Here is a 19,387-nt window from a genome sequence, read left to right as displayed (position 1 = left end):
GGCCGGTTAGAGTGTGGCAAAGATTACACATTGACTTTGCAGAGTTAGATGGACAACAATTGTTCATTGTGATTGATAGTCACTCCAAGTGGGTTGAGGTGTTTTCGATGAAAAAAACGACATCCAGCAAAACGATAAACATTTTGTGAGGGTTGTTTGCGTCCTATGGATTTCCAGAGGAAATTGTGTCTGATAACGGACTACAATTCTGTTCACAAGAGTTTGCACAATTCATGAAAGGGAATGCTGTAAAACACACTAGAGTAGCTCCATACCATCCCGCTTCAAATGGAGCAGCAGAACGCACAGTGCAAATTGTGAAGCGTACATTAGTCAAACAACTGCTGGACCCAAATCCAAAGAAAAGGCAGTTGTCTTTATTTCACAAACTGGCTAACTTTCTGATTACATATCGAAACACACCTCACACCACTACTGGTCAAACACCAGCTGAACTGTTCTTGAAAAGAAAACCCAGAACAAGGTTTTCACTGTTGAAACCAAACTTGGCTCAAACAGTAGAAGAGAAACAGAAGAAACAAAAAGCATATCATGACAGAAGTAGAGTAAAGGAAAGGAGTGTTGAGTTGAATCAGAAGGTAAAGGTGAAAAACCATCATCACAAGTGGGTGAAGTGGTTACCTGGAAGAGTAGTGAGAAAGTGCAGACCACGGATATACTTGGTCAAGATGTTTGGAAGTGGAAAGGTGAGAAAAGTACACATTGACCATGTCATGCCTATGCAAACACAGACAGGGTTGAAATCAGACCAATTAGACGAGTCAGATAATTGGGTTACCACCAAAGCACAGGTACCAGATGAACCAGAAATGGTACAAGAAGGTACACAAGTTAGTGAGAGTTTGAATCAGCCTGAAAATGGAGGTTCAAGTGGGGTTGACAGTCAAACAAAATTGACTGATGGACTGGAATCTATGAATGTAGGTCAAAAGGAAGGCTGGACTGGATTAACAATGAGTCCAAGTGGTTCTAAACAGTCAGAAACTTTTGGTCAGGGAAGATATCCAGAAAGAAGGAGAACCCCAGTGATTAGGTTAAATTTGTGGTTATTTCCTGAAATGCACATATCATTGTATATGCAACATATATGCATGATGCCCTCATTTTATTCAGGTTATATAACAGTAAACTATCAGACAAGATTGTAATAATTTCATACCGTTGGTTATATTCAAAACAAATTGAATAAGTAATTTTAAAAAAAAATTAGGGTGGAAGGAATTGTAATAGCACCACCTTTGGTGGGGGATTGTAAATGATTGAATAAACCACAGTGCAGCTGTGCAGCCATGAGTTACTTGTTATTCTGTGTCTGATCTCAAGATATCACAATTATTCCCTTATCATGTATCTTTACACAGTGTATGGCTCGATTATAATCATGTATTGTTTTTCCTCTGACTGGTTTGCATGCAACAAATGCTTTTCACTGCACCTTGGTAGACATGACAATAAACTAAAACTGAAACCCTAAATGGCAATGGGACCAGTACTGATCCCTGAGGTATACCACTAGTCACTGTAAAACAACCTTCCACCATCACCCTCTGCTCCAGTCGGCTAGTTCTCCCTACATTTCACACAATCTAACCTTCCAGTGCAGCCTTCCTTGTGGAACCTTTTCAATGCCTTGCTGAAATTCATTTGACAATTCATTTGAAAACTCAATCACTTTTGTAGGACACAATCTCCCATGTACAAAACCATGCTGACCATCCTTAATCAGCCCCTGTCTATCCAAATCATATTTTCTCTCAGTAATTTGCCCTTCACAGATGTTAAGCTCACTGTTCTATAGTTCCCTTTTTTTTCTTTGTAGCCCTTCTTAAATATAGGCACAATATTAGCCACCCTCCAGTCTTCAGACGCCTCACTCATGCCCAATGCTGATTCATATTTCTCAGCCAGGGCTCCTGCATTTTCTTCTCTAGCCTCCCACAGCTTCTCGGATATATATCTGATCAAGCCCAGGAGACTTATCTACCTTCATATATTGACACAAAAATATAATATCTTCATGCCCTTCTCCACAGTAAAAACAGAGCAGAAATATTCATTTAGGACCTTGCCCATCACCTGCGACTCCACACAAAGGAGATCACTTTGGTGTCTGAGGGGCTCTATGGAGTTACCCTCTTTCCCGTAATGTACATAAAATCTCGTACGGTTTTCCTCATTATCTGCGAGAGCTATATCTTGTCCCCTTTTTGCCCTCCTGATTTTCTTCTTAAGTAGGTTCCTCATAATTTTATATACTTCTATCAGGTCTCCCCGCAACCTCTGGTGTTCCATAGAAAACAATCCACGTTTGTCCAACCTCCCCCTGCACCCAATTCCCCTTAATCCATGCATCATTCTGGTAAATCTCATCTGCACCCTTTCCAAAGTCTCCACATCCTTCCTGTAATGGGGCGACCCGAATTGCACACATAATTCCAAATGTAGCCTAATCAATGTTCTATAAAGCTGCATCATCACATCCTGACTCTTATGCCCTGACCAACAAAGGCAAACATACCATATGCCTTCTTTATCATTTGATCTACTTGTGTTGCAATTTTCAGAAAGCTATGGATGTGGAAACTCCAGCATCTCTCTGTTTATCAATGCTGTTGAAAGTCATGCCAATTAATTGTATATTTTCCCCCTTACATTTGACTTCGCAAAGTCCAACACCTCACACTTGCTCAGATTAAATTCTATCTGCCATTTCCCGCCCATTTCTGTAGCTGATCTATATCCCGTTGTACACCTATATATATATCACGAAAAGCAGAACTGCATTGGTGACAGACCTCCAGCCTGAATATTGTCCTTTCACCACAACCATTGATCTTTTATCAGTAAGTCAGGTCTGAATCCAGCCAACCAAGTCACTTTTATTCCTGTACACCTTAAACTTCTAGATCAGCCTATTATGGGAAACTTTATTAAATGCTTTACTAAAATCCATGTAGACAACATCCACCACCCTACCCTCATCAGTAACCCTCGTCACCTCCTTACAAAAATTTGATCAAGTTAGCAAGACACGATCTGATTGTTCAAAGCTTGCTGACTATCCCTAATTAACCCATCCTCCCCCAAATGGGAATAAATCCTATCTCGAAGTATCTTCTTCAATAGCTTCCCTACCATTGACATAAGGCTCACAGGCCTACAATTCTCTGGATTCTCTATTATTCCCTTCTTAAATAAAGGAACAACCCTCCATTACCCTCAACTCCTCCAGGACCTTGGCTGTGACTAATGAAGAAGCAAAGATCTTTGTCAAGGCTCCCGCAATGTGCTCTCTTGCCTCACTCAATAACTTGGGATAAATCCCATCACGTCCTGGGGATTTATCCACCCCAATGATCTTCAAGATCCTCTCACCCTCTCTTCTTAATCTCAAACTACCCCTGAATATTAGTGTTCTCCATTTCCTTCTCCTTGGTGAAATCAGCTGTAAAGTAGTCATTTAGTAACTCTCCTACATCACCAGACTCCAAGCACAAATCCCCCTCTTGATCCTTGATGGTCCTACCTTCTCCCTGTTTTTAATATAGGTTTTGATAAAGGCTTTGGGATTTTCTTTCATCCGACTCGCCACAGCCATTTCAAGGCCCCTTTTGATCCTTCTAACTGCCTGCTTCAGCTCTTTCCTTTATATTCCAAAGGTCTTGTTTGATTCCATTATCTTAAATCTTGCATGCACTACCTTTTTCTTTTTGATTAAATTTACAACCCCTTTGGTTCTCAAGCTCAACCTCAAGGTTCTCTTACTTTGCCATCCTTATCCCTCTTTACGTGGAACATGCCAGTTCTGAACATTTGTCAACCGTTTTTTAAACGACTCCCACATGTCAGATGCAGACTTACTCAATAACAATTGCTCCCAGTGTACCCTCCTGAGCTCCTACCTAATAAATTTGTAATTTGCCCTACTCCACTTTCATACTTTCCTATAAGGACCAGCCTTCTCCCTATTCAAAGCAATCTTAAAACGTATAGAGTTGTAGAAAATCCTCTTCCACTGCAACACCAGTCATCTGGCCAGGCTCATTTCCCAACACAAGGTCCAGTGTATTCTCTTCTCAAGTTGAACTATCTATATACTGTTTTAAGAAACCTTCTTGGATACACTTCACAAATTCTGCCCCGTCTAAGTCTCCTCATTTAGCCCTGAGCAAATCCCAGTCAATATGGGGAAGTTAAAGTTACCCAAGAATACAACCCCATTGCTTTGGCATCTTTTGTAAATCTGTCTACATAACTGTTCCTGCATCTATTGCTATTGGGGAACCTAAAGTACAATCCCATCAGAACCCTTCCACCTTTCTTATTTCGAAGCTCCACCTATATAGCCTCAGCGGATAAACCCTCCAGTATGTCCTCCCTAAATGTTGCAATGACAGTCTCTCTAACTAGGAGCACAACTCCCCCACCTCTTCTCCCTCCCACTTGAAACATCCAAATCCCAGAACATTGAGCTGCCAGTCATGTCCTTCTATCAACCATGTTTTCGCAATGGCCATAACATCACAGTCCCAAGCACTGATCCACACTCTAGGTTCATCTGCTTTTTTCGCAATACTTCTTGTATCACACATCAGCCCATCAGCATCGCCATATTCCTTCACCTCTCCATGCCTATCCTTCCTTTGAGACTTACTTACGTAATCTTCACCTTCCCATTACTCATTCCAATTTTTAACCTATTACTCTGGTTCCCACCTCCCTGCCTCACTAGTTTAAATTTTCCCATGTAGCACTAGCAAATCTCCGTGCTAAGATATTGGTCCCCCTCCAGTTTAGATGCAACCTGTTCCTCTTGTTCAGGTCACCTTTGCCCCAGAAGAGATTCCTATGATGTCAAAATCTGAATCCCTGTCCCCTGCATCAGCTCCTGCACCACTTATCATCTGTCTTATCTTCCTAATTCTACATACACTAGCACGAGGAGCCAAGAGTAATCGAGAGATTACTATCCTCGGAGTCCTGCTTTTTAATCTTCTGCTTAGCTCCCTATATTCAATTCACACAACCTCATCCCATTTCCTACCTTTGTCAGGAATATTCTGTTTGGAACTTTCCACATCACAGGGAATATCTTCTCCATCAACTCCACTAAATGGCATAAATCACCTCAACAAGCCACCTCAAAATAGTGCACAGAATGGAGTGTGCCCTTTGTCACACTATGTCTCTGCTAATCGTAATGCCAAATAAAATGAATCCAATCTGCCTGCATATAAATGTTTAATTGTTATGTATACCACTAATGGAACAGTGAAGATCTCACTTGCATTAGCATAACAGTCCTGTAAACACAATATACTTAGAAATATATAAACGAATATTCAATAAATTAATTAGAGCTGCACAGTGCTGTAATTAATTTGTAAGGATTTATGGGATTATGCTAGTGTCTGTGGATCGCTGGTCGGCGCGGACTCGATGGACCAAAGAGCCTGTTTCCGAGCTGTATCTATAAACTATAATAATTTCAAGGTAAATTTATTGTCATATGTACCAATTAAGGAAATTTGAGTTACCATACAGCCATACTAAGTGAAAAGCAACAAGACACACAGCCACATAAAATAAAATTTAACATAAACATGTTACCATGTTTAGGTAGACACAAAATACCGGTGTAACTCAGCGGGTCAGGCAGCATCTCTGGAGAGAAGGAATGGGTGACATTTCGGGTCGAGACCCTTCTTCAGACTGATGTCAGGGGAGGGGGCGGGTCAAAGATAGGATGTAGTAGGAGACAGGAAGACAGTAGGCGAACTGGGAAGGGGGAGGGGAAAGAGAGGGACAGAGGAACTATCTAAAGTTAGAGAAGTCAATGTTCATACCGCTGGGGTGTAAACTGCCCAAGCGAAAGATGAGATGCTCTTCCTCCAATTTGCACTGGGCCTCACTATGACAATGGAGGAGGCCCAGGACAGAAATGTCAGATTGGGAATGGGAGGGGGAGTTGAAGTGCTGAGCCACCGAGAGATCAGGTTGGTTAAGGTGGACTGAGCGGAGGTGTTGAGCGAAACGATTGCCGAGACTGCGCATGGTCTCGCCGATGTAGAGAAGTTGACATCTGGAACAGCGGATATAATAGATGAGGTTGGAGGAGGTGCAGGTGAACCTCTGCCTCACCTGGAAAGATTGTTTGGGTCCTTGGATGGAGTCGAGGGGGGAGGTAAAGGGACTGGTGTTGCATCTCCTGCGGTTGCAGGGGAAAGTACCAGGAAGGGGGTGGTTTGGGTGGGAAGGGACGAGTGGACCAGAGAGTTATGGAGGGAGCGGTCTCTGCAGAAAGCAGAAAGGAGTGGAGATGGGAAGATGTGGCCAGTAGTAAGATCCCGTTGGAGGTGGCAGAAATGTTGGAGGATAATTTGTTGTATGCGACGGCTGATGGGGTGGAAGGTGAGGACAAGGGGGACTCTATCCTTGTTACGAATGGGGAGAGGGGGAGCAAGAGCGGAGCTGCGGGTTATAGAGGAGACCCTAGTGAGAGCCTCATCTATAATGGAAGAGGTGATCCCCCGTTTCCTAAAGAATGAGGACATCTCTGATGCCCTAGTATGAAACACCTGATCCTGGGCAGATGTGGCGTAGACGGAGGAATTGGGAGTAGGGGATAGAGTTTTTACAGCAAACAGGGTGGGAAGGAATGTAGTCAAGATAGCTATGGGAGTCAGTAAGTTTGTAGTAGATGTCGGTCACTAGTCTGTCTCCTGCGATGGAGATAGTGAGATCCAGAAATGGTAGGGAGATGTCAGAGATGGTCCAAGTATATTTAAGAGCAGGATGGAAATTAGTGGTGCAATGTATGAAGTCAGTGAGTTCTGCATGGGTACAAGAGGTAAAGGGACTGGTGTTGCATCTCCTGCGGTTGCAGGGGAAAGTACCAGGAAGGGGGTGGTTTGGGTGGGAAGTTGTCAATGTAGCGGAGGTAGAGTTCAGGGATGGGGCCAGTGTACGCCTGGAACAGGGATTGTTTGACGTACCCTACAAAGAGGCAGGCATAGCTGGAGCCCACACGAGTGCCCATAGCTACTCCTCGGATTTGGAGGAAATGGGAGGAGTCAAAGGAATTGTTGAGGGTAAGAACCAGCTCTGATAGGCAGCGGAGAGTATTGATTGATGGAGATTGGCTGGTTCTGCGGTTGAGGAAGAAACGGAGGGCTTCAGTGTTTATGTTAATATTAATCACAATGCTAGTTCAAAAATATACATGGTCTTTAGTGCAACCAAAAGACAGTCCATAAAAGTTCATAGTTGAGGTTAGTGTTGTTTAGTGTTCTAGAGCCTGATGGTTCTTGGGAAGAGCTGTTTTTGAACCTGGTAGTCAATAGTTTTCAGACTCTTATACCATCTTCCCAATGGTTAGAGTGAAGTAAGAGCATGGCCAGAGTGGTATGGATCTTTAATGATACTGGCTGTCTTTTTGAAGCAGTGCCTCCTATAGATTCCTTTGTGGATCCTCAACTTTCACCTTCTGAAGTCAATAATCAGCTCCTTGGTCTTGCTGGTGTTGAGAGCAGGATTGTTATTCTGCACAATTCAGTCAAATTTTCAATCTCCTCCTACACTCTGACCTATCATTACCCAATATTTGTCCATCAACGGTGATACGGATGAGGGATTTAAAGACGTCATTGGAATTTTTTTTTTGCAACTAGATCCTCATCAACAGGACACTATCTGTATGTTTTGGCAATAATACCAGATGTTTCAAATTAAGAGAGAGACTTGATTTCTGAATTTGATAAGTTTCCCATCTATGTAGAATGCTGGTGGTCAAACCATGCATAAAGCCTATTTGAACTAAGATAAAACGTGTAATTGAATGTTGAAAACTGACCATGGATGTTAAAATGGAATCAGACTAAGAATAACTTCCCAATTAGGAAGTTTTGCCAAAAGAGTGGTCAAAGAGTATACTTATTAAATAGTCAAAAGTTTAGAATTACCATATCACATGATGAAATCAATATTAATGAACTATAGCTCTGCAAAATGTAAACATTTTATAATGCTGAAACTTTCCACAAGAAGAATTTTAAGTTGAATATTAATTACTTTTCCCAAGAAGCTAGTGGGTTAAATGGAACCAGTATTTTTTATGTTGCTATCAATGGAGCTGTTCCAGTTGGCTAGAGTGAAATTGTCTGGGGAACAAGACTAAGTGGCCTACTCACCCTCCTCGCCCAAAATGAATGAGCTTTTCTAAGTAGACAGAACAACACATTTCACTTAAGAACTTTTTTTTTTCAATGTAAGCATTAAAACGTTAATGCTGTGTAAGTTAATCTACATTTGCCTTCATATCATATAGCAAATATGGGCTACTCACTTCAGAAAACCTTCTTCAATTCCCTTCTTTAAGCAAAGCTTTTAAGTATTTAACAGCACCAACAAAAATATCTTAACGATTTCAGGATTTGTCCAATGCTAGTCTACTACACCTGGTAGCCTAAACACTAAATCAAATGTTCCCTCAACATTAACACTAAAGTTTAAACATTAACACTAAACATTAAAGTTTAAGCTGCAATTACTCCACCGAAAATTCATCATCAATTAGAAAGTTATGTGCTTACCACATACAGTTGCTTCCAGAGCAGCACCCAATCTTGTAATGTGGCAGTAATCTCAGTAACAATACAATCTTCCACGGGAACGACTGTTTCAAACTGGCTGCAAAATAATATACAAAAGGTTGGGTTAATAGCCCATCAACTTTTACAACAAAATTAATATTTATCGCAAATCTGTCTATCAAACTGAGCAAGCAGGGCGATGACAAATGTAATTATTTTCTGCTAGAAAATTTGACCTGCTAGATTCACAACTTGTACAGATTAATGAGTATTCTGCAAAGCAGACATATTCACCATAACACATATGGTAAGCTCAATTCATTTTTGAAGCCTAGCTCGTAAGCACACTCATTGCCTTGTACCAATGTGTTTGCAGTTCAGAAGATCAATGACGGAATGATTTAAACTAATAGGGTTAGGTGAGGAGAAAACACTAAATATGATGCAAAGGAAAAAAAACTGTAATCAAAAGGGTAATCTGAGGAATGTATCCCAGAGGTATAAGAAAGAGGATGATTGAAAAGTACAGAAAACTATAGGAAAACACCTCTAGATTTTAGATTTAGATTTAGAGATACAGCGTAGAAACAGGCCCTTCGGCCCATCGGGTCCGCGCCACCCAGCGATACCCGCATACTAACACTATCCTACACCCACTAGGGAAATTTTTTACATTTGCCCAGCCAATTAACCTACATACCTGTACGTCTTTGGAGTGTGGGAGGAAACCGAAGGTCTCGGAGAAAACCCACGCAGCTCACGGGGAGAACGTACAAACTCCGTACAGATGGCGCCCGTAGTCAGGATCGAACCTGAATCTCCGGCGCTGCATTCACTGTAAGGCAGCAACTCTACCGCTGCGCCTCCGTGTCACCATGTAGAATAATGGATCGTGTTACAATCTTTGTATGAATGTGCAAAGCATCAGTAATATCATGAAATTGTAGATATTAATTAAAACAGAGGTAGGTGATGGCATAGTTATGACAAAGCAATTTTTGATTTAGTTTGGAAGAAAGTGGTCATTAAACATTACTGTTGTCAGAACGCACAGAGGAAAAAAGAGCTTGCATTATAAACTATGAACATTATAGGAGTGCTCACATGAGATCTGCTTAGGTTAAGTTCAGAAATAACAAAATGAGAATCCACTACTTTAATGAGAATTTAAAGGGTAGTCTTCAAAGAGCCAATACTTGGATATTTTCTTTGTCGAGTTAGATTCTAGTATTAACAAAATGAACATTAATGAACTCTCCAAAATGTTAAATATTTTTTCAACATTATCAATTTCTCATGAAGAATTCTCTGCTGAATATGGAAAACATTTCCCAAAAGAAACAAGGTAAAAGAGTGAGTCAATTTTTGATGCTGCAACAGGTTCCTTGAGGATGATTGCAGAGTGAAACTGTGAACACATATACATTTAACCACGTCTAAAAAGACTCTTATCCCTCAGCTTCTGCCTTTTCAAAACCAGATTAAGAATAAGGATTAAGTGATGTATATACAGCACAGCTAAAATAATATTAAAATGAAAACTGAATATCTAATGACAAATAATGAACATTTTTTATTATACTTTACTGGTGGAAGACTTTCATCATAAGCCACAAAGACAAAATTGAAGGGATTTTGTCTGTGTAGCACCTTATGTAATACTTCAGAAGTATTTCAAAGTTCATAAATTAAGATTCAATTCTTCATACATTATGTTGATATTTGCAGGTTCGTGATAGTGGAGCGATAAAGATGCAGTAATAGAGCAAAGTAGGTTCAAAAAGGTTAAAATGAGTGATTATTTAATTTGTATTTATAATGCTATATTGTTGAGCAAGTAATATTATGCAACTTTCTGGTCTTTGATTGGTCATATGGATCTTCAACATGTGCCTGAATTAGTTAAATATGTAAACCCATTTAAATTGCATCAAATATACAGCAACAGCCACCGAAAACAAGGAGAGACCATCAGGACTATAATGAGTACTTTGTCACTTTGTCGGCGCCAGATATGTGGCGACTCTGCATACTTGTGTGTTGTGCGCAAAAGCAAAGATTTTCCCTGTATCTAGGTACATGTGAGCATAAAGTATCATTGAATTGATAGAGTGATAGGGGCCAAACGCAGTCATACGAGACTAGTGTAGATGGGGTATAATGGAGGGTGTGGGTATGTTGGGCTGAAGGGCCTGTTTCCATGACTATGACTCCAATCACACAAAACCTAGCAAGCAGATTTAACAAGAAGTTAGAAGGCAAATAGCTTTTTGGCCTTTGGTATAAAGGGATTTGAATTTAAAAAGAGAGGTTTTGTTGCAACTGTTGGTGATGCCTCACCTGGAATATTGTGCACTTTTTGGTCACCTAACTTAAAAAAAATCTAATAACATTAGAAGCAGTACAAAGAAGATTTACCAGGCTAATTCCTAGGATGAGAGGTTTGTCCTACCAAGAGGGACTACATAGTTTAGATCTGAATTCCTTAGGCGTTTGGAGGAATCAGGGATGCCCACTCTATCATTTAAGATCCTAATGGGGCTTGGCAAGTTAGATTTTTAAATGTTTTCATTTGTAGAATAATCTCAAACAAGGGGCTTTTACTCTATGGAGCCAGTCATTTAAAGCTGAGAAATTTCTTCTCAGAATTTGGTGATTTTCTGGAATTCGTTGTCCCAATACCAGTGGAAACTGGATCATTAGTCATATTTAAATTGAAGGTAGATACATATTTGATGGATCAGGGAATAGAGGGGGATAGAGAAATGTTACAGAAGATGACATGATACCAGCATAGATCAACCTTGATCATATTAAATGGTGGAGTAGGCATGCAGGTCCCAATGCCCTCAACAGCTCCTCTTTGTTGTGTTCCCTACAATTAGTGAAAACATTCTGCAAGTCAGAGATCAATTGCATTAGGAGTTCAGGCCATCTCAGCACCATGATGGATTCTCAGGACATGAGCTCTGCTTCAGTATGAGATTTATTCAACAACTGGTCAAATAACACTAGCAGCAAAATCAGTTGATCCGTTGATCAATTCCATTCTGCAATACAGTACAACTGGAATCTCAAGGAACACAACTATGTACCACATGTGAGCTGCAGCATTCAATCTGTTCACTCCCACTATGAAGACAAAGCATTATCTACATCTCTTTTCTCAAGATGCCATTATCTGCACACTCTGTGCTTATATCCAAAATATTGAATAAATATAATTAACTTCTACGTGTCATTCTGTGCCACCAATAAGTTATATACTCATGCTGTGTGTCTTCTCTGTGGATTGTCATCTTGTCATGGTGGAGAAGCTTGTGTGGTCCTGAGAGCAATGCCGTCTGGAGCTATGCTCCTGGTAGGGTCACCCATGGCAGTAAGGTCGAGGGGGAGGTCCCTGACAAAGAGCAATCCAACGAAGACCTCAACGGTGAAACAGGCGGAGGATGATGGTTGACTTTAGTGGAGCGTCACAACGGCTGGGAAGGCTGATGAAGGCCGCAGTGGATAGGTGCTATAGACGGGAAGATAGACGCTCCTGCCCCCACGAGTCTCGGGCAGATGAGGCTCGTCAGCCTGGGAAGGCAGTCCTTCTAGGAGAGGGAAAACTGATCTAAAACCTCCACTGCCTTGTGGCCATATCCAGTCATGGAAAAGGCTCCAGGAGTAAACCTCAAGAAAAATCCGGAGTCGGAGTCCCTAAGGCAGTCCGTCGTTGTCTACAACCTCTTTCTGGCAACTCCTGCGACGGCGCTGGTGCCAAACTGTAACGGCTCTGCTGTTCCTTTGGATCAATCAGCGACGTGGAGAGGGGGGATGTGCTGCATGGGCAACATCCTGTCCTTCATATGACATCGCCTAGGCTTGCATCTGACCACACATCGACGCTGTTCTAGCCAAGGTTTGGAGCAAGCAGCCAACAACCAGGATGCATCACCCATGGTCAGCCATGACCGAGGGGAGCCTTAGAACTTAGAACATACTGTGTATGTGTGCCTCTACCAATGTTAAACATGCAGATTCTCACATATGTTTTAAGCTGGAACTCTTAAACTTAACTAATGTTTCTTCCCAATGCGGAATTATAAAACTACTTAATGAATGAATGAATTATACTTTATTATCATATGTGACATATCACAGTGAGATTCCTTATTTTGCATACCCAAGGTCCCTTGGGATGCCGGGTCCCTCTTTGTTCTCAGCGGCCCATCCGACCTCTTGCACCCATGTGGCCCATCCGACCTCCGGCACCCTCCCCCAACCCATCCTCGACCATCGGCGCCTGTGACCTTGACCACCATCGCCCGTGACTTAGACCGTCGTCACCCGACCTCGACCGCCAGCACCATCCTCATCCACAACCACGGACGTCACTCTCGACCACTGGCCTGACCTCGACCGCGGCTACTCTGTCCAGACACAAACTGTTGGGTTCAGGTGTCCCTTAATCTCAGGGTAGAATGATCCTGTGAAGAACCTATAAATGGTCCATTTGAATGGAATTGAAATGAAGTTACTTCAAAAAAAACAATCAAATTTGAGGAGAACTTATATCTCTATTTGTATATTAGTGGCCCCTAATGTTTTTGCTGCATATCCCATTCCAAATTAGCATTTCCCAAGTACTTTCCATGCATCTTTGGCAAGGAGAAAAATGGGCAATGCAAATAACAGGTCTTCCTTTCCTGCTTACTATTCAGGCTCTAGGGACATCATGAGTTGCCGGTGGGGTAAGGTGATGGGTACAAAAAACAGCTAAGCAAGCCATCATCTGGCTTCTTAATCAGTTGTGTATCTTCTAACCATGGAATACAAAAGGCTAACAATTCCCTTAGTTAGTCATGTGAATCGAAAGCAAAAACAGCAGCTGCTGCTTTGGCTTTAGGCTGGCCGACTAAAAAACCGCTGGTAAATGCTCAGAGCTTTATACTACAGCTGTTAAGCCCATATAGTAGAGGCAGGCATCCCAAGAATGAAAGAAAAGGCTGCAAACACAATTAGAACATATAAAAGAGTACAGCGCAGGAACAGTCCCTTCGGTCCACAATGTCTATGCTGAACATGATGCCGTTAATTTCCTCTGCCTCCACGTGATCCATATCCCTCCATTCCTTGCACATCCATGCAGTTATCGAGAAGTCTCTTTAATGTCAATGTTGTATCTGCCTCCACCACCAGTGCATCCCAGGCATCCACCACTCTGTGTGTAAAAAACTTGCCTACAACATCTCCTTTAAACTTACCCCCTCTGACTGAAAAGCAATGCGCTCTAGTCTTTGACTAGATTTCCAATCTGGGAACAATGTTCTGACTCTCGACACTATCTATTCCTCTCATACCTGTACATACTTCTATCAGGTCTACCCCTCAACCTCTGAGGCTCCGGAGAAAACAGTCCAAATTTATCCAACTCTCCTTATAGCTAATACCCTGTAATCCAGGCAGAATCCTGGTAAACCACCTCTGCGACCTCTCCAAAGCCTCTAATATCCTTTCTGTAATAGAGCGATATGAATTGCACGCAATACTCCAAATGTGGCCTGACCAAATTCTATAAAGCTGCAGCATAACTTTCTGAGTCCTGTAATCAATGCCTCAACTGATGAAGACAAACATACAATACACCTCCATGTGCAGGAAAGAACTGCACGGTAGCGCAGCGGTAGAGTTGCTGCTTTACAGCGAATGCAGCGCCGGAGACTCAGGTTCGATCCTGACTACGGGTGCTGCACTGTAAGGAGTTTGTACGTTCTCCCCATGCGTGGGTTTTCTCCGAGATCTTCGGTTTCCTCCCACACTCCAAAGACGTACAGGTATGTAGGTTAATTGGCTGGGTAAATGTAAAAATTGTCCCTAGTGGGTGTAGGATAGGGTTAATGTGCGGGGATCGCTGGGCGGCACGGACTTGGAGGGCCGAAAAGGCCTGTTTCCGGCTGTATATATATGATATGATATGATATGATATGATATGATATGATATGATATGCTGGTTTAAATCGAAGGTAGACACAAAATGCTGGAGTAACTCAGGCAGCAGCATGGCAACATCTCTGGACAGAAGGAATGGGTGGCGTTTCAGGTCGAGACCCTTCTTCAGACCTCCATTACCACTCTCATCTACTTGTATTGTCACTTTCAAGGAGCGATGGACCTGGACTCCCATATTCCCTCTGTACATCAATTAAGTGTCTTGTGTTAAGGGTCTTGCTGTGAACGTTCCCCTTACATGCGACGTCCCAGGGTGCAACACCTCACACTTACTCGGATTTAACTCCATTTGCCATTTTTATGCCCATATCTATAACCAATATCAATCCTGCAGTAGCCTCTGACAGCCTTCTTCACGGTGTGCAACTCCACCAATTTTGGTGTTGTCTGCAAACTAATCAGTCAACCCATCTACACATCCAAGTCATTTATATATATATCACAAACAACAGACCTCCAACCAGAATTCCACCCTTCCACCACTACCCTTTGGGTAAAGCAGTTCTGAATCTAAACCACCAAGCCAATGTGGATCCCATGCATCTTAATCTTCTGGATTAGTGGAGCATGAAAGACATTGTCAAATGTCTAAATAAAATCCATGTAAACAACATCCACTGCCCTACCTGGATCGATCAGCTTTGTAATTTCCTCAAAAAACTCAATCATGGTTGTAAGACATGACCTGTTGCGGACTGTTCCTATTTATCCCATTCTCTTCCAAATGTGAGCAAATCCTATCATGAAGAATCCTCCAATAGCTTGATGCAATGCACTCCCCCCCGGACCTTTCACTAATGCGCTCCCCTGCCCCCCCCCCCCCCCCCCCCCGGACCTTTCACTAATGCGCTCCCCACCCCCCCCACCCCCCCCCCGGAGCACAGCCGCCCGTCCCAGCCTGCCATTCCTCAGATCGGGCCGCGCTGACCGCCGGGAGGTGTCGTCGCCTCTCCCGCTTCGTGAGGGGGGCACCCGCCCGACTGACGGCAGTGCTGAGGGGGGATGGAGTGGGTGAAGGGGGGGGGGGGAGGGGGGGGGATGGACTGGGTGAGGGACTGGGTGAGGGGGAGGAGGAGAGGGGGAGAGGGAGGAGGAGGAGAGGGGGGAGGAGGAGGAGGAGGAGGAGGAGGAGGAGAGGGGAGGAGGAGGAGGAGAGGAGGAGGAGGAGGAGGAGGAGTAGAGGGTGGGGAGAGGGGGAGAGGGGGGAGGAGGAGAGGGAGGAGGAGGAGGAGAGGGGGAGGAGGAGGAGGGGGGAGCGCACTCCATTCCCACCTCAACCCCCCTCCATTCCCACCTCAACCCCCCATTAAAACTCCCCCAAACCTCTCCTGCATTAACTGAAATTGTGTTTAGGATTTTTCTTCCAAGTCCCACTCACGCACTCCATTCCCACCCTTAATCCCCCTTAAAACCCCCAAACCTGTGCTGCATTAACTTAAATTGGTTTCAGGTTGTTTTTTTAAGTGCCCCACTAACCCACTCCATCCACACCTCCTCAACTCCTTATCATCTCCCCCACAACCCACTCCCTTATCCTCTTCTCACCCACTCCATCCCCCAGCCCCATTATCCCCCCCCTCTCTCTTCCATCCTTCATTCACCCAATTCATCCCCCCTGAACCCCCTTTGAAACTCCCCCAAACCTCTGCTGCATTGGTCTAACACTCAGCCACTCCATCCCTCGCGTTCCCGAGTGGGGGCAGGGGAGGGGCAAGTGGGGGTGGCTAGGGGGGATGGAGTGGGTTATTAGGGGGAGGAGGGAGGATAAGGGGGGATTGAGTGGGTGGTTGAGGGTGCTAAAATACCAGAGAGGCTTTGGGTCTAGGCCTCACTCAATCATACCCTCTCCCCTTCCCTGCTTCCCCCCCCCTAGAGGAATGGGCCCAACGGGTCCACTTGGTCTAGTCTATTACTAAAACTCTCATCTTGTATATTTGTTTTCGAAATACGACTGGGAAAGGGGGTGGGGAAGAGTGAGAGTGGGGGAGGAGAGAGTGGGGGAGGAGGTGGGGGGGAAAGAGGGGGGTGGGGAGGAGAGAGTGGGAGGGTGGGGGAGGAGAGAGGGGGAGTGGGGTGGGGGGGAGAGTTTTATTTAAATTGATCCTATATTTTAAAAGTGAGAGAGATTTTAAAGTTTAAAACTTTCATTTCTGAACACATTTTTTCAAAGTGCTGTGCGTATGACGTCACCATTGGGCACGCACGGCCTCTCTCCTCACTCGCACAAACAAGATGGACGCCGTTAGTGGAGCAGTCCGCCCGCAATCAGGGGCTCCCCTCTCCTCTCTCCCCTCGCTTCTCTCCTCCCGCCGCTCGCTTCTCTCCTCCCTCTGCTCGCTTCTCTCCTCTCTTCCCTCACACTCCCACACCCGGGGAACACTCCGAGCAGGAGGGAGATGGTCCACTCATCCTTCCATTCCATCCATTCAACCCGCGGCGTCCTCGAGTTCCCGCTATCGCCCGGGACCTCCTCACGCTCCGCCATCTTGTGCACGCCTCCGGCCTCGAGTAGTCCCAGCCCCTGCCGCGCTATCCGCCTCCCACCTCTGCTGGTTTTTACCGCGAAGTCCGCCTCCAGTAGTCACGGGCTGCCACCGTCCTCGAGTACTCCCAGCTCGGCCAGGCCACAGCCGCCGCACTCCGGAGCTCCCTCCTCCTCCTCCCTCCATGCACGGATAGTGGTAGGTGGCTTTCACCGCCAATGGGTCCGCGGAGGGCAGTGGGCGTGGGGCCCGAGTGGGTGGAGGGGAGGCTGGGGGTCGTAGTGAGGGGGAGGGGGGGGATGGCAGGGGGGATGGATTGGGTGAGGGGATGGAGGGGGGAAGGAGTGGGTGAGTGGGGGGAGGGAGGGAGGGAGGGATGGATGGGGTGAGTGGGGTGGGGAGGGGGATGGAGTGGGTGAGATGGGGGAGGGGGGATGGAGTGGGTGAGTGGGGGGATGGGGTTGGTGAGGGAGGGGGAGATGGAGTGGGTGAGGGGGTGGAGTGTATGGGGGGGATGGGATGGGTGGGGGGGATGGAGTGGGGGGAGTGCCGAAGAACCCCTAAGACTGGAGGGGGGGAGGGGAGGAGAGGAGGTAAGGGGGTATGGTGGGTAAGGGGGGGAGGGAGTGAAAAGGGGGGTTGAGGGGGTAAGTGTGGGGGGAGGAAAAGGGGTGGACGTCGGGTAGGGGAGGGTGCTACACCAATGCAGGAGAGCTTTGGGCCTAACGGATGTCCGCCGGATCAATGCGTGCACGGTTGGGGAGGGTTGCCATGTTGTGTTCAGCTCCGGCGCGTCCGCAGTTGGGGGAGAGTTGCCATTTTGTGCTCAGCTCCGCCCACACTTTTGACGCCCAAATGGTCTGGGTCCGACGTGCGGGGAATGCTGGCGCTCCACGCTCTGATTGGTCGCTGGCGCATCCTGATTTGCTCCTGCCACTCACCCCCATGTGGGGTCCATTGATTGGCTCTGATCTCCCACTCGACGCCCGATTGGTCCGGCTCCCATGTGGGGGGAGCGCTGATGCCCCCCGCTCTGATTGCTCGCCAGGAAGTCCTAATTTGCTCCTGCCGTTCATCCCCACGTGGAGTCCAATGATTGGCTATAACCTCCCGCTCGATGCCCGATTGGCCCGTGTCCCCACATCGGGTCGAATGATTGGCTCCGACCTCCTGCTCAACGCCCAATTGGTCCGGGTCCCACGTGGGGGGAGCGGTTTCTTCCCGCTCAAAGCAACTGCCGTCGCAGTCGAGCTGACGCTGCTGCTGAATGAGGGCATAGTCTCGAGGATCTCCAAGAGAGGATTTTACCCATAAAAAGCAAAGACAATCCAGATAGGATTCATTTTATTTTTAAGAAAAAAAACGCCATTTATTTCAAAGGACAAACACGATTTTCCCATGTTGTGATGGAAACCAACGAGGATTGGCCGTCGAGTTGGATGGAAAAAATGGGCCGTGCTTTCCGATCGCTGGTCGCCGTCGTTCCCCGCCACTTGCCGCCGATCAGCGCTGCACACACGGGGCATAGGTAAGTGTCTTTCGCCGTTAACGGGTCCACGGATCTTTAGGGTTGCTGTGCGCGTGGTTGTTTTACATAGCATTTTTATTTTATTGAGATTTATTTTATTTTTAAAAAAAAGCAATTTATTTTAAAGAGACGCGATTTTCCCAAATCACAATGGAAACCCTACGAGGAATAGGCCCAACGCGTCCACTTGTTCTATTACTAAAACTGTCATCTTGTTTATCCCGTTCGTGTTGTTTGTCTCGTGCGTTGCTTGTGTGCTTTTTTCTTCCCTTTGTGTGCGTGGTTTTCACCCACACACACACACACACACACACGATAGCTCGACAATTTTAGGATCACCTTACTCACCATTGTCCTGGGACACTTTCATCCAAGTTTCATTCAATTGGTCTTATATTTTTAAAGTTATAGAGATTTTAAAGTTTAAAAATTACCTTATTAAACCGATTGCTTGCCATGTTCAGTGTATGACGTCACAATGGGACCCGCCCGATTGACAGCCAAGGAAGGATGGAGTGACAGCCAAGGAGGGATGGAGTGGGTGAATGGGTGAGGGGGGGAGGAGGGGGGATAAGGAGGGTTGAAGGGGATAGAGTGTGTGAGTGGGGGAGGGGAGAGGGCTAGACCAATGCAGGAGAAGCTTTGGGTCCACGCCTCGCTCTGGCTGCAGCGCTGGCGGCACGGGGCCGAGGTGAGTGCCATCCTCTCCCCTTCCCTGCCTCCCCTCGCCCTCCCACGAGGGAGGGTTGCCCCACGAGAGATTTGGACCC

The 19,387-nt window shown here is 45.3% G+C and overlaps 1 protein-coding gene across 1 annotated transcript in view; it reads right to left on the bottom strand.

Moving 5' to 3' along the window:
- dock3 (dedicator of cytokinesis 3) overlaps positions 1–19,387 on the bottom strand; it is a 262,260-nt gene that overhangs the window by 156,089 nt on the left and 86,784 nt on the right. The window contains exon 5 of the mRNA XM_078413752.1: positions 8,613–8,709. Within this exon, the coding sequence (XP_078269878.1) occupies positions 8,613–8,709 (97 nt within the window). The remainder of the gene's footprint in view (positions 1–8,612; positions 8,710–19,387) is intronic.

The sequence above is a fragment of the Rhinoraja longicauda genome, chromosome 17, assembly GCF_053455715.1.
Source record: "Rhinoraja longicauda isolate Sanriku21f chromosome 17, sRhiLon1.1, whole genome shotgun sequence".
NCBI lineage: Eukaryota > Metazoa > Chordata > Chondrichthyes > Rajiformes > Arhynchobatidae > Rhinoraja > Rhinoraja longicauda.
This window is presented reverse-complemented; position numbering and strand designations above follow the sequence as displayed.